At 45.9% G+C, this 15,926-nt stretch overlaps 1 protein-coding gene across 1 annotated transcript in view; it reads left to right on the forward strand.

Annotated features, from left to right (window-relative positions):
• Nucleotides 1-1,401: 1,401 nt before the first annotated feature.
• Nucleotides 1,402-15,926, forward strand: part of Mreg (melanoregulin) — a 59,598-nt gene continuing 45,073 nt past the window's right edge. The window contains exon 1 of the mRNA XM_057763190.1: nucleotides 1,402-1,690. Within this exon, the coding sequence (XP_057619173.1) occupies nucleotides 1,596-1,690 (95 nt within the window). The 5' untranslated portion in view covers nucleotides 1,402-1,595. The remainder of the gene's footprint in view (nucleotides 1,691-15,926) is intronic.

Consider the following 15,926-nt stretch of genomic DNA (forward strand, 5'->3'; position numbering starts at 1 on the left):
GTAGAATCTGGCATGACCCCTAGCCGAGTGGGCTCACACACTAAAATGCTCAAAAGAGTATCGACTTTTCGCTGGTTTTATTCACTACTGTATTCATTCACATGTCATAAAACATACCTAGCGCATAGCTGGTAATAAATAAATAAAAAAAACTTCTCAAATAAATAGATTGGAAAAAAGCTTGTATTGGTGAAAATGGACATTCATATACCAGAGTCTAAACTGGAATTGTTCACTGGAGAGCAATTTGTCAAGATTCATCAAAATCAAAGGGGCATCTGTCTTATGACATAGCAATTCAACCACCAAATGGTTATTCAGTTGATGTAGATGCACCCAAGTACATGTTCAGGGCTGTGCACTATGGCCCTACATTTTAGTACAAGTTGCTGGGATTGGGCTACATATGCACCATCAGGGGAGTCTGGTTAAATAATACAGTGGCACTCAAAAGGTACACATACTCATGTGGTACAGTCTGCATGATACTGAGTGAAACAAGCCAGGCACAAAAATGTGTGCAGAAGGAGGATTGAGGGAGGAAAGGTATATATATATATATATGTGTGTGTGTGTGTGTGTGATACCATATATATATATATATATATATATATATATATATATATATATATATATATATGGTAAGATTCTGTTTGGACATAAAAAAAGAGGAGTCAGCCGGGCGTGGTAGCACGCGTATTTAGTATTTAATCACAGTTCTTGGGGGCAGGGGCAGGAGGATCTCTGTGAGTTCAAGGTCAGCCAGGACTACACAGATAAACTCTGTCTTGAAACACCAAAAAACAATTAAACAAGGGCTCAGCGGTTAAGAGCGCTGGCTGCTCTTCCAGAGGTCCTGAGTTCAATTCCCAGCGCTCACATGGCAGCTCACAACTGTCTGTAACTCGAGGTCCAGGGCATCTGACCCTCACACCAATGAACATATAATAATAATAAAAAATTAAAAAAACAAAAGAAAGAGAGGAGGGTTTTGGGGGCCTAGAGAGATAGATGTCTTAGTGGTTAAGAGCACTTGCCGCTCTTGCAGACGACCTGGATTCTGTCCCCAGCACCAACTTTGGTAGCTCACAAAACCACATCTCTATTATAAACATCACGCAACTCATAAGCGATAACTTTTTTTTTTTGTTTTCTAATCCCGTTTAAGGGCTGAAAGTTTGGAAAAAAAAAACTTTTTCAAAGCTTGTGTTGTGGGAGACCTTTCACTTCTTCCGCAGCGAAGTCAATTAAAAGGACAGTTGGGCTCTGCCTCGAGCTGCAGACCTCGCGGTGCTCAGCGGCCACCCCTCCACCCCTAACCCCACCCCCGCCGCCCCGGGTTCTGCGCTGAGGCTGGAGCGCGCTCGCTCCTTAGAGGGCAGCAGCGGGGCTACACGGGGACGCATGCGCTCCGGCGGCACCCGGGGAATTAAAAGAGAGAGGGAAAAGCTCCCGCAGAAACGCGCGGCTCGCGTCCCTCGGCCGCGGCGTGATGCGCACGGCCTGGCCCGTGACGCCGCGGCCACCCCCGTCCCCGCGCCCCAGCTGCCATCGCGCGCCCGGCTCTGGGAACCCGGTGTCCGTCTTCGCTCCCTATGGGGCTGCGCCGCTGGCTACGGAGCGCCTGCTGCTGCTGCCCGTGCCGGTGCCTGGAGGAGCCCGCGCGGCCGGAGAAGGAGCCGCTGGTCAGGTGCGTACCGGCGTGGGCCGGGCCTCGCGGGGTGGGTACCCGATGCCCCCTGAACCGGGCAAGGGGGTACTGTGAGGTCACACCGCGGCGCCATCCGAGCCCCTTGGCCCCATCTCGGCTGGTCTCCGGCGAGACGTTTTTAAGCTTCAGATCCTTGGGTCAGATGTAGTGTAGCTCGGAAAGCGCAGATCCTCAGAAGCACCTGATGTCCCTGGGAAATGGCACTGATTGGTGCAGGGCTGGGAAAAGAAGTTTCCAGAGACGGGGGTCTCATCGGGTGAAACGGACGAGTGTGGGTTTCTGTGTCACTCAGCAAAAAAAAGTTTGGCTATCAATGTCATGACCGAAAGAAGTCGAGTTCAGCGACTGGCCTTAAGGAAATCTTTCTCGTGATAAAAATAGCGCGTGTTGTACCGGGTGTAGCCCATTGACTGCTCGTTGTAGCTTAAGCTGTCAAATGTGAGGAAATTTAATGCCCACTAGCTATGTTCTAAAAAAAAAAAAAAAAAAAAAAAAAAGCTTGTGAAGGAACAAACAGATTTGTTTGATTTTTTTTTCAAACGATGCTTTAATACGTTCATAAGCACAAGGGATAGGAGAAGGGGCAGAGAGAGACTGCTTTTTATTTTTCCTTAAAATGATTTTTTTATCGTGAGTTTGCTGAAATCAAAGTTTCACCAAGTCTTGCCTCAGGGAACAGACTATTTAGAATGAAATTAGGGCACGGGATGTAGGCTGGAATTCCAGGCTTGGTGAACCAGCTCAGACTGAAACCAGGCTTCTTTAAGGCATCTACAACGAATACAATAATGCTTGCACAGCTCTTTCGGAAGCATGACTTACTTACCTTTCCTTATTCTGTCAAGTCCAGACACTTCCCCTGACTCCGGAGAGTTACATAACCGCATCCTGCCTGCCTGTCTGCTTGTATTTTCCAGGGCATTAGGCACCCTGTACTTCCCACTGTAGGAACAATCCGCTCTTAGTCCCTCCAGACTGGAGGCCAGTAGTGACCTTTTGCCTTCTCCCCCTTCCTAAATGCTGGTTTTCAAGCAGTCTTATTTAATCACGTTGCCCTTTTTCATGTTCCTCCTGTGATGTAGGCCTTGGAATTTATCATATTGTTATTTGGTAAGCACACAGGTATTCTGTGGAATATATCTAGACACACAAGGCGCTGTATACATATATAGCTACACAATACACACACACACACACACACACACACACGTCGACCTGTAGACTTGTTTGGCTGGCCTCTAACTCACAGAGATCCACTTGTCTTCTGAGTGCTGTGATTATAGGCGAGCGCCACCTCTCCAGGCTACCACCATTCAGGTGCTGCGTTGTTTTTGCTAATAGCCCTCTCACTTAGATTTTGAGAGTACGCACAGGGAGAGACTGAATTATCTACCGTTTGTTTGTTTATTTATTTATTTGGACAGGGTTTCTCTGTAGCTTTGGAACCTGTCCTGGAACTTGCCCTGTAGGCCAGGCTGACCTTGAACTCACAGGGGCCTCAGTCCCCCCAAGTGCTGGTATTAAAGGCGTGTGCCAACCGCCTACCTTTAATCCCCCCCCCCCCCCCCCCCGACAGGGTTTCTCTGTGGTTTTGGAGCCTGTCCTGGAACTAGCTCTGTATGTAGACCAGGCTGGTCTCGAACTCACAGAGATCCGCCTGCCTCTGCCTCCCGAGTGCTGGGATTAAAGGCCTGTGCCACCCCCGCCCGGCAATAGAAAACTGTAGAATTTTTTTTCTCAGGACCCCAGGCTCTCGGTTATTATGAAATACAGCCTTCAATTTGGTTTCAGCCACAACTTTGGGTGTTTCCAGTGGTTATTTTTTCCTAAGATTGCTATACTTCTAATAACTTTTATTTTGAAATGGAGACCCTCCCCTGTCTTGCTTTATGTCAGTGAATGAAAGTCCATAAATTTTGTGATTATTATTATTATTTTATGAAACAAAACAAGGTTATCCAGGCATGGTGGAGCAGGCCTTTAATCTCAGCACTTGGAAAGTGGAGGCAGAAGAATCGGGTGTTCAGAGCAGTCTTGGCCTTAGACGTTTATACACAAAGACCTATCTAAATAGAAATGTTTAGAAATTAGGAAGACATATGCATAGCAACGTATTTATGAATCCGGCTACGTGGGATGAGTCGCGTACGCGGGTGACTGGGTTATTAAGATTATTTGTGCCACAGTTTCCTCATATCTTTGTTAAGGGTGATGATGACAGTGCACACTTCAAAGGATTGCAGGGAGAAAGGAAAGGAGGTCACACATGCCAAGGGCTTAATATAGTGCCTGACAGCATAGTAAACACGCAGTAAATTTTAATGACTGTTAGTTTTCATTGTTGTTCTTCTGAGCACGTGAGTGTGAGTGGACTTGCCTCGTCTGGTTACGTGTTATTCTGGCGCAATTTTGATATAACCATGTCAGAAGGGCAGTTTATTAATAGGCACGTGAGATAGATGTACATGTGTCTACAGGTACTTGAATGTTCTCTTCCACGTGAGTCACAGTTTGAATTCATTGTTTTAGTTTATTATGATTATGATTATTATTATTATTATTTTTTTTTTTTTTTGGTTTTTCGAGACAGGGTTTCTCTGTGGCTTTGGAGCCTGTCCTGGAACTAGCTCTGTATGTAGACCAGGTTGGTCTCGAACTCACAGAGATCCACCTGCCTCTGCCTCCCGAGTGCTGGGATTAAAGGCTAAAGGCGTATGCCACCACCGCCCGGCTTTAGTTTATTATTATTGCATATTTATGTGCGTGATATATGCATGCATGTTATCATTACGTATTTATATGTGTGTGTGTATGCATGGTCTAGTGCTTTTGGGTGCACGTATGTGCAGGAGTAAGTGCATGTAGAGGCCTGGGGTTGACCTTCCACTCTGTATTGAGGCAGGGTCTCTCACTTGGATTCAGAGCTTGCTAGCTTGCCAGTCGGCTCAGGGATCCCTAGTCTCTGCCTCCTGAGCTGGAATGACAGGCAGATGACCGTGCCCACCTGGTATTTATATGGGTGCTGGGGATACAAACTCTAGTCCTCACATTTATGTGACAAATTCTTCACCTGGTGAGCTATCTCCCAGCCTATTTTTAAAAAATATACAAGCCATTGGTTTTTTGGTCTATATGCAAAAGCATGCAGCTATCACTACTATATATTTTTGTTGTTGTTCTTTTTAAATTGTTGTTGTTTTTCGAGACAGGATTTCTCTGGGTCACAGCCCTGGGTGTCCTGGAACTTGCTCTGTAGACCAGGCAGGTCTTGACATCACAGAGATCTGTCTACCTCTGCCTCTCAAGTGCTGGGATTAAAAGTGCTTGCCACCACAGCCAGCCTCTACTATATTTTATTAATGTGTGTGTGTGTGTAGGGTGTCAGAGGACAATTTTTGGGAGCCAGCTGTCTTCTATTCCCATGTGAGTCCTGGAGATTGACTCGGGTCGTCAGGCTTGGCAGAAAGCGTAGTTGCCCGCTGAGCCATCTACAGCCAGTATTGTACTGTTTAATTCCAGTGTATTTTTAACTCCTCTCGAGAAAAAAAAAAACGCCAGCACCCTTTCTGGCAGCCACTCTTCCCATTTCTCTCACCACTAGTTAGTGGTTACCAGGCAACAAACCATCCATTTCTTTGCCTGTTTTGGACATTTTGTGTAAGTGGGATCACAATTGACTTTTTGCATGTGGCTTTCTGTACTTAGCATGATGGCTTCCCAGTTTACTGTGTTGGAGCGTGTGTCAACACTCCATTCTTTTTTTTATAGCCGAATATTATTTGTGTGGATTGATCATGTTGTTTATCTATTCACCTGTGATGGGGATTTGGGTTATTTCTACTTCTGCCTTTATGGAGAATGTGTGAACGTTTGTGTGTAGGTTTCTGTGTAGACATGGTTTCAGCTCCCTTGAGTAAAGCTCTCAGTGGAATTGCCGGGTCACGTGGTCCAAGGACGCGCTGTTCTGTTTTTCAAGAGTCTAGGTGCTGTACAGGTGAGGTGAAGTCACGTGGCCAGATGGCTCACATTAGTGTTGAGGACCTTAGTTTTTTGATATCATCTTTTTAATCTTTCCCCTTATAACGAACTTTTTTTTTTAACAGCCATCTTCGTTCCCTTAACCGTCCTTTACTAGCTGTAAGAGTGCTATCCACCCGTGTTTTATTTTAGTTCCAGAGCTGTAGTGCCTGGGAGAGAGGCCACCGGTGTGTGTGGCCTCCTCCGGTCCTTTCCTCAGTGCCGCACTTGGGACTCCTGTTACTCTAGGGACTGCTGCTGTCGTCTCAGCTCGCGTGCCGGCTGAACAGTTTCAGACCTTGATCCTTTGGCTTTTCCAGGCTCCACGTCTCTGAGGAGAACAGAGCCTCCTTTCTGTGCCTCCGTGTTCTCTATCCCCGACTTGTCTGTTTCTTCTCCCCCTCTCTACAAACATTCTGCGTAGCCATTCATCTTGATGATGCCATGACCTTCGGGTGTCCTCTGTATCCCACACAGACATCTTTGAAGAGAAGTTGCCTGTACCCCCCCCCCCCCCCCCCCCCCCCCCCCGCTGCCTTCTTGACTGCTGTTGTTGAGACTAACCTCCAAGTCTGGGTCAGGCCTGGGATTATGCGTTTTCGGAACTGTGCTAGGCGGTTTGACTGTGCAGGGTCTGTGGACAGCGTTTGTGACAAGAGCTGGGGAGATGGTCAGCAGGTAAACATTTTGCCGTGATAGCACGAGGGCCGGGGTTTGGATCTCCGGGAACCCAGGTGAAAAGCTTGTGTCAGCCTGTATGTAATCTCAGGGCTTGCCGGGTGGGACTGGGGCTTCCCAGAGCAAGCTGGCTTGGCTAGCAAGACTACTTGAAACCGGGAGATCCAGGGAACAAAAGACCCGCTTTAGCAGAGAAGGTGGAGAACAATCAGGAAGAATATTTTTTTTTTTTTTTTTTGGTTTTTTGAGACAGGGTTTCTCTGTGGTTTTGGAGCCTGAAACTAGCTCTTGTAGACCAGGCTGGTCTCGAACTCACAGAGATCCGCCTGCCTCTGCCTCCCAAGTGCTGGGATTAAAGGCATGCGCCACCACCGCCTGGCCAGGAAGAATCTTGATATCAACCTTGGGTCTCCACGCGTGTGCATATGCACACAGGGGCACACCATACATTCATATGCAAAAGAAATAAAGGCTAAGCTTAGAGGCAGTGGAGGGGCAGTTGCTGCACGGGACAGGCCCACATAGGCAACATCTATTTGAGCTCCTGAAATCAGACTTCTAGTTAGATGCATATTGTGTTTTTGAAAGTTGAAGTGAAAATTGACTGTCTCTCAGTGTACTTTTTAAAAAAAAAAAGTTATTTATTTATTTATTATGTATACAATATTCTGTCTGTGTATGACTGCAGGCCAGAAGAGGGCACCAGACCCCATTACAGATGATTGTAAGCCACCATGTGGTTGCTGGGAATTGAACTCAGGACCTCTGGAAGAGCAGCCAGTGCTCTTAACCTCTGATCCATCTCTCCAGCCTGGTACTCTGCTCTTTTACACCACACATTGTACTGAGACAGGGTCTTACAGAATCTAGAGCTAGGCTGGCAGCCGACAAGCCTCAGTGACCCTCCTGTCTCTATCCGCTTGAAGCACTGGGAGTATAGGAGTGTGAGCATGGTCATACCCAGCCTTTTACATGGATGCTTGGGATTTGACTCAGGTCTTCATGCTTGTGTAGCAAGTCCTTGTACTTGTTGGATTATCTCTCCAGTTTCTTATTTTCTTTCTTTTTTGTAGGCCGCCTCGACGGGTTACTCTGTCTAGGGTTTGTAACCTGCCTGGCTGGCCAGTTATTCCAGGGTCACGGAGAGGCACCACCTGAAAGGCAAGGGCTGATGAGAGAAAGGAGGCTCTGCTTATGTTGTCAAAGCCTCCCTTTATTAGGGTCATGGTTACAGCTTATATAGCCCCTGAATAGCTTGGGGGGCTGGGGCACGGGATCTTGCCACGTGGTCCACAGGGTCTGAGAGGTTACGATGGGTCGGGTCACGATTCCTTGGTCGGGCAGTCACAAGGTGACACACCTAGTTGCCTAGATAGTTTGGAATGTGAGGCAGGTTCCGCTAGCAGATAACTCTCTATTAACAGTTAATTTGGGTGTGAGATAGGCTTGGTCAATAAGACTATTCTCAATACAATTGAGAAGTGAAGCCCTCTGCAAAAACTCCTCACGGCGGTGCTTCCTGTAAATTTTGGGGGGACACGGCTCCTGACACTTTTTGAGAAACTTTGCTGGTGTTGTAAGGCTCACTTTAGTTACTCTTTTTGAGGACATGTTGGGAAGTCTCCCTAAGAGGTTAAGGCGTCTCTTTATTTTACCCGTAGGCCTCTTCCTGCCTTCTGCAAGCTGTCACAGTTTTAAGGTGTATATTATAAGCCTGTCTAAACTAGATTCTCAGGTAAGCATCTGGAGCCTGAATCCTTATCACTTTTGTACTCCCTGTGGTACCCAGCACAGTGAACCACAATGGAGTAAGAATCGAATAAAATTATTTTTGACTATTAATAGCTACCCATTTATTAATTGCTTGCTATGTGTAATTTTAAAAATTATGATGACTGATAAGGAAGACAGCAACAATTCTGACATATGCCTTCAGAAAGGATGATGATATCCCTGCTACCTGTCACTGTTGTGTGTACCCTTAACTTCATCTTTCCACCTTCAAAGGTGGCCTAAATGAAATCTGTTATGCATTCTTAAACTTTATGTACAAGATACATATTGCATTCAGGCTCTTACATAAGTGAGATTTCTTTTCATATATTGTCATTTAATTGTTACTGTGACCAAAAGAGATAGATGTTAGCTCTCTGTTCATGAATGAGGAGTCCTGGGCCATGGTGGCACATACGTTTAAGCTCAGCACTCAGGAAGCAGAGAAAGGCTGATCTCTGAGTTCGAAATCAGTCTGGTCTCCAAAGACAGAAACCCTGTCTTGAAAAAACAAAAACGGCCGGGTGGTGGTGGCGCACGCCTTTAATCCCAGCACTTGGGAGGCAGAGGCAGGCGGATCTCTGTGAGTTCGAGACCAGCCTGGTCTACAAGAGCTAGTTCCAGGACAGGCTCCAAAACCACAGAGAAACCCTGTCTCGAAAAAACAAACCAAAAAGAAAAAAAAGAAAAAACAAAACAACAACAATAAAAAAACCCAACAGAGTCCTGAGCATAGAAACTAAATAGTAAATTCAAGGTTATAACTAATAAGAGAGACTATATTTAAAAACCAGTCGTGGAGCTGGAAAGGTGGCTCAGCAGGTAAGAACTTAGTTCCTCAGACTGGAGAGTTGGTTCAGTGGTTAAAAGCACTGGCAGTTCTTCCAGAGGTCCTGAGTTCAATACCCAGCAACCATATGGTGGCTTACAACCATCTGTAATGAGATCTGGTGCCCTCTTCTGGTCTGCATGTCTACCTGCAGGCAGAACACTATACATAATTTTTTTTTTTTTTTCCGAGACAGGGTTTCGCTGTAGTTTCAGAGCCTGTCCTGGAACTAACTCTTTTTTTTTTTTTTTTTTTTTTTTTTTTGGTTTTTCGAGACAGGGTTTCTCTGTGGCTTTGGAGCCTGTACTGGAACTAGCTCTGTAGACCAGGCTGGTCTCGAACTCACAGAGATCCGCCTGCCTCTGCCTCCCGAGTGCCTCCCATCAGCTGGCTATAAATAAAACCTTAAAATTCTTTTTTCATCAAAAAAAAAAAAGAAAAAAAAAAGAAGAGAGCGAGCGAGCATGATTTGCTCTTCTAAGAGGACCTGGGTTTGATTTCTAGCACCCACATGACGACTCATGACTATCTGTAACTCCAGTTCCAAGGGTTCCCTCATGTGGCCTCTGAGGGAACCAGCCATGTACATGGTGCACAGTCATGCAGGTAAAACACTCAAAAACAAAATAAAAAATATTTTTTGATTTTTTTTGAGACAGGGTTTCTCTGTGTAACAGCCCTGCTGTCTGTCCTAGAACCTGCTTTGTAGCCCAGGCTTGCCTTGAACTCACTGAGACCCGCACTGCCTCTGCCGGGATCCCAAGGACTGGGATTAAAGGCCAGCGCCACCACTGCCCGACTGGGGACGGAAGTCTTTTTGTTTGTTTGTTTGTTTTTTTGAGACAAGGTTTCTCTGTGGCTTTGGAGCCTGTCCTGGAACTAGCTCTGTAGACCAGGCTGATTGGACGGAAGTCTTTTAAGTATTGAATCACAGTGGAGTGATCATGTCACCCGTCCACATAAGGTTCTGTGTGCCACCGTTCCCTACACTGACCACATTCTTCAAGTAGGGCAAGAAGTGATTCGATTAGCATTGAGGAGAGGGCAATGATGGCTTGAGATGGCTGCATCAGTGAGAAGCCTGAATGACTTCACCTTGATCTGCTCAACACTTACTGTTACTAATTATAAGAAATGTGGGCTTCAGATCTAGAATGTCACAATAGCAACATGATATCTTACAGCCACAGAAATGTGTTCCTTCATGGTCGTGTGTAAGTCTGAATGAAATCAAGGTGTTGGTGGGGCCACGATCGTTTGGATGACTGTAGCGATTCCTAGAGCGAGTCATTTCTTCTCGTTTCCAGCTTTGGGGCTTCCTGGTGTCTCCTGCTGACGGTAGCACAGTTTAATCTCTTTCCTGGTCTCCCATGCTTCTTTCTTAGTTTCTTTCCTAGTCTTCTCACTTTTGAGGACTTTTGAGGATCATTGAGTTTAGTGACATCTCTAAAATCTAGGATGACTTCATCTCAGTATTAATTAATAGCATCTTTAAAACTTGTATTCCCTATCGCTGGGCGGTGGTGGCGCACGCCTTTATTCCCAGGACTCGGGAGGCAGAGGCAGGCGGATCTGTGAGTTCGAGACCAGCCTGGTCCACAAGAGCTAGTTCCAGGACAGGCTCCAAAACCACAGAGAAACCCTGTCTCGAAAAACCAAAAAAAAAAAAAAAAGAAAAAAAAAGAAAAAAATTCCCAAGTCAGATCTCATTCATAGATTCTGGGGATTAGCACCTGGATATATTTTTTTGTGGTATGTACAACTTAAACTTGCTGCAAAATATGTGGGAAAAAATGAATGACCTAAGGTTTGTGCGTGCTGAGCAAAGCTAGGGCTTTGTGTGTGCCGGGTAAGCACCCTTAAACAGTGAGCCTTTGGCCATTCAAATAGTTTATTATTTTAACTTCACTTTTGTAACATGATTTCCCTCTATCCCTTATAAAAGCATGCCCTTGCTGTGAAAAATCTACCTGAGTATGAGTTGTGGCCCCAAAGCAGACACTGGTAGGCAGAGAGAAGCCCGGGTCGTCTGATAACATGCAGCCTCTTGACACACTACCAGAGGCCTTGGAAGAGGCCAGGAGAATGCCACAGGTAACAGCATCTCTTGTATTTGTTGGTACCTTTTCAAGGAAAAGGGATTCTTACTCCTCCTTTTTTATTACCTGTTAGTCACTGGGAAGCATCATCATTTTCTGGGTATTCAAAGACAAAAGCAACAGAAAGAACCACCAGGCACCCTTAAGTTTTTCTGTAGCCCAGGCAGACCTCAAGCATCCTGGGTAGCTGGGGTTACAAGCCTGTGCCACAGGCCTGGTTTAAACTGTTAACTGTTGGTGTGTTTCTCTATGAAGCCACTTGAATGGATGCAGAAGCTTCCAAATACCCTGTTTCCTACTAGCCTCAGCACCGACTTGCAGCTTCACGATGCTCATACCGGTGGGCAAGGAACAGACAAGAAATGCGGGGCTTCATTTTTCTTTGGTGCCTGGATGCCAGTTATGGAAAATAAATGAGATCTCAGTTGTTTTGTGTTCACAGAAAGGTTGTTTAGGAAGGGATGGAATTTCTCTGACTGTCCCTCAGGCCATGTAGTTTGAGCCTTCCTACTCAGGACTCTGACAAGGGCGAGTCTCTGACAAGGAAGCAGCTCTGACATTTCATCTTCCCTGAGCCCACCTTAATCCTTCCCAGGTCATCCTTCATGGTCATGCTGTAGCAGGCACTGTTGAAATGGCTTTGTGTTGGTTAGCTGAATATTGCCCTAACCTATGAGACACAGTTGTTTGCCACATTCTGAAGTTACCTCCACACCAAATGAAGAGATAAAGTTATGTTCCCGCGAGCGAATTCACCAACTGCTCAACATGTAATCAACGTGTGGTCTTTCACGAGTGTCTGTTGAATGACACCTCACTGTTGGTTATTAACATTGAATTCATGGGGAACGGCTGCTGTATGTCAGGTGTGCATGGGGCTTGTTTAGCACGTCTTATAATTTTGTTTTATAGAACCCAAACTGATGCCAGGGCGGTGTGGCACACACCTTTAATCCCAGGCAGGTGGATCTCTGCGTTCGAAGCCAGCCTGGCCTACAAGAGCTAGTTCCATGACAGGAACATGCTAGTTCCAGGGCTGTTACACAGATAAACCGTGTGTTGGGGAAAAAAAAACTTAAAAAAACAAAAGGACCCAAACTGCCCTCAAACTTGCTATGTAACTGAGGATGCTCTTGAACTTTTGATCCTTTTGGCTCTACCTTCCAAGTGCTAGGATTAAAGGCCCACACTACCATACTTAATATATTCAGTGCTGGGGATCAAACCCTAGAAATTTGTGCCATGTGAGACAAGCATCTACCACTGAACCAGCTCTCCATACATACACGTGTTTCTTCACACTTCAGTATCACCCGGGGGGCATTCTAAATAGCCAGATCACCAGTGAAAAATGCCAACTACGCCGCAATAAAACATTTTACCCCTATTTTACAGGATGGACTTTTGTGCCCTTGAGTTGATTGAGTTATGGGTATCATAGAAAGGAAAGTTGCTGCCAACACTGAGCTAAACAAGAGAGTCAGGGTGTTGCCTGTCCAGCCCCAGCTGGGAATGTTCACCTGAGCTTTTGTTTCTCTGACTGCACATGTATGACTTTAAAACTATCAATTTTAGGGTTATAGGTAAATTTCAGTTTTTCAAATTCAGGTTCTGTGACTAAGGAGGATCAACGAGCTAGCATCCACGTTTAGCATGAGAAGAAACCGAGGCCTAGAGCTTCAATAACTTGCTGAGAGGCACGTATCGCTGAGCCGGGGGTCACATCCTCTTATAGTTTGGTGTCATTGTGAAAGCGGAGCTCTCCCGGGATGCAGGGGGTTCATCTCCAGCTGCTCATAAGCTGTGTGCTAGAAATTGCGTGCTGAATATGAGAATTTCCTTGAATTGTGGTAGCCTGGGGTCTAGAACCCAGCCCCTTTCCCTGTCTCGAGGCTGGAGAGGAGGTGCCAGTATGGAGGAAGGACGGGGTGAGGGATCATGGCATTTGAAGGGGTCATTCTCTGCTTAGAAGTGCGTCACATCCTGCATGTGCAGAGTTCTTCACTTTACAGGCAGAACTCGCACGACTTTCGAGTTGCCGGACTCACATTCACCCCTAGAAAGGCTTATGAAAAGCTGGCAGGTGTGTTGATGTCGGTGAGCGGTCTCAGTCTAGTGCCCCAGATGGCCCGACTTTCCTCTTGCAGCTCGCTGTTGGATTTGCAGAGCCAGCCCTCAGCAGCCCTGACTTCCTGTACTGCCTGTTACAGTCCGCCACAGCCCTAGCCAGATTGTGATTCACAGGAGTTAGCGGAGACATTCGGGGTCCCTCTGTGGGACAGAGCCTGGATCCACGGTTCCCATTCTAGGGTGTTCACATTCACCTTCTTGAGCCATAGAGCAAAGATGGAAAATGTGTGGCTATTCCTGGAACTTGGAGGTTGATGCTCTATAAGAAGTCAGCCACTCGCTATACATTTTTCTTTATGGTCGAAACACTTTTACAATATTTAATTCTGGTCGGCTTGGAACTTACTATGTAGACTGGGGTTATCCAAAACTCACGGGAACCCTCCCAAATGCTGGGTTTTAGAGGCATATTACCATTTCAATGTATGGGTGTTTTGTCTGCAAGAATGTCTGCGGATCACGTGTTTGCCCAGGAGGGCCAGAAGAAGACTTCAGATCCTCTGGAACCCGGAGTTACTGGTAGTTCTAGGCCACCGTGTGGGGGCAGGGAACTGAACTCAGTTCTCTGAACAGCAGTCAGTGCCTCTAACTACCGAGCCATCTCTTCCGCTCCCACAAGGAGGGCTTCTAAAGCTTTTCTTTGATAACCCACAACAGCATCACATTAGTCACGTGACACCGTAAGGTCCCCAGAGCTGGCCTTTCTTTCAGTCACGTGATACTGGAAGGTCCCTAGAAGGTGACATTTCTTTCAACTAGTCAGATGGCCTGGGAAGGTCCCTAGAAGGTGACATTTCTTCCTGTTGAGCATCACATGATCTAGGTTTCCTGGAACTTTCTAAACATCTTAAAGTGATCTTATCATTACACCTTGTGTAAAAAGTAAACTCTGCTTAAAATACTTTATTACAGATGTAAGGACTGGGGCAGTTATATAACGTATATTCTATTTCTCTTTGGGAAAGTAGTTTTTTTTTTTTTGTTTTTTTTTTTTTGGTTTTTCGAGACAGGGTTTCTCTGTGGTTTTGGAGCCTGTCTTGGAACTAGCTCTTATAGACCAGGCTGGTCTCGAACTCACAGAGATCCGCCTGCCTCTGCCTCCCAAGTGCTGTGATTAAAGGCATGCGCCACCACCGCCCGGCGGGAAAATAGTTTTGATGAGACATTGTACCTAAATAGTATACCTCTTTCAGTGTTTGGCAGGTATCTTCAATTCTGTATTAAGGTTTTATTTTATTTTGTTGAGACAAGGTCTCTATGTAGCTCTGGCTGTTCTGGAACTCACTATGTAGATGAGGCTGGCCTCGAATTCACAGAGATCCATCTATCTCTGTCTCTCAAGTGCTGGGCTTAACATGTATATGTTTAAATGATATCACAGACAAAAGACATTTGGTATAAAGAGTGGTACAGGGCACACTCCTGTAACCACCAATCAGGATAAGAGATGGATGTCACCACCCCCATTCCCTCCCCTATCTTATCTAGAGTTTTATCAGAGTTGTTTCCTTGTTTTTCTTTATAGCCTTATCACCTCTCTGAGCAGTTGAAAGACCTCGTCTGGTTTTGCCTTTGAACTTCACCCAGATGGGGTCAAACCCTGAGTGTTCTCACGTGCCTCTCTTGCACCGCTTTGTAGATTCATTCATGCTCTGTGGTGAGCTCACTTCCTGGTTCTTCCTGCTGCACGGTGTCTCCCATTGCACTCAGCCTTTCTATTAGCGGACTTGAGGGTGGTTTCTAGTTTCGTGCTACTGTAGCGTGTTTCTAAGGTCAGCACAGACCATGAAATTATTCACCCCCCCCCCCAGGTTCTTTAGATATGTGAAACAAATCCCTAACTCTGGGAATCCCTCAGTGCTTCTTACGCTGTCTGGCTAGGGCATTCTTTCTCTGGCTACCTGCATGGATAACTCCCACTGTTCCATCATTTTATCAGACAGTTCTTCCCCGACTGCCAAGTCTACCCTGCTCATCTGCTCTTCTGAACCTCTCCGTGTATTTCTCCACAGTCCTGGCTGTCATCTGACGAAACACATGTGCTTATCATGTGTTCCTCCCACAAGACTCTCAGCCTGATTTCCATCCATTTAATCAGCTGAGCAGTGTGAACAGTTCTCTGTGAGTCCAGTGGCTTGGATGTTGGCCTCATCTCTGTTTGGAGGCCTGTGAACTTGGGAAACAAATGTTCAATAGTTCAGCAAATATTTATTGAGTATCTGTTGGGTGCCAGGTGCTAAGATAGACGCTGGCAATAAACCACTGAGGAAAAAGCATGGACAGAATCCAGGCCTCGTAGGTCCTCTATGGTGGTAAACAAAGGGCACAGTAGACAGTAAGTATAACAAGCAAAGTAGGAATTACGTCTGTACTAAGAGAAAGGATAGAGCTGAAGAGAATGGTCACAGTAGATTGGTCAGAGCAGGGGAGAGGCTGCCAGCTTCTGGAGGAAACTGAGCAGGTCTATAGATCAGAGGGCAAACAGGACCTGATTGACATTTTGGAAGAATCAGTTGCTCTCTGGTTGTTGGATTAAGAACAGAAAAACCAGGTTGGAGGAAAAAAAAAAAAAGAAGAAGAAGAAAGAAAGAAAGAAAGAAAGAAAGAAAGAAAGAAAGAAACCTTGCTGCTTTCAGATCCACAGGGCAGCTCACAACTATCTGTAATTCCAGTTTCAGGGGATCTGATG

Source organism: Chionomys nivalis, chromosome 2 (assembly GCF_950005125.1).
Source record: "Chionomys nivalis chromosome 2, mChiNiv1.1, whole genome shotgun sequence".
NCBI lineage: Eukaryota > Metazoa > Chordata > Mammalia > Rodentia > Cricetidae > Chionomys > Chionomys nivalis.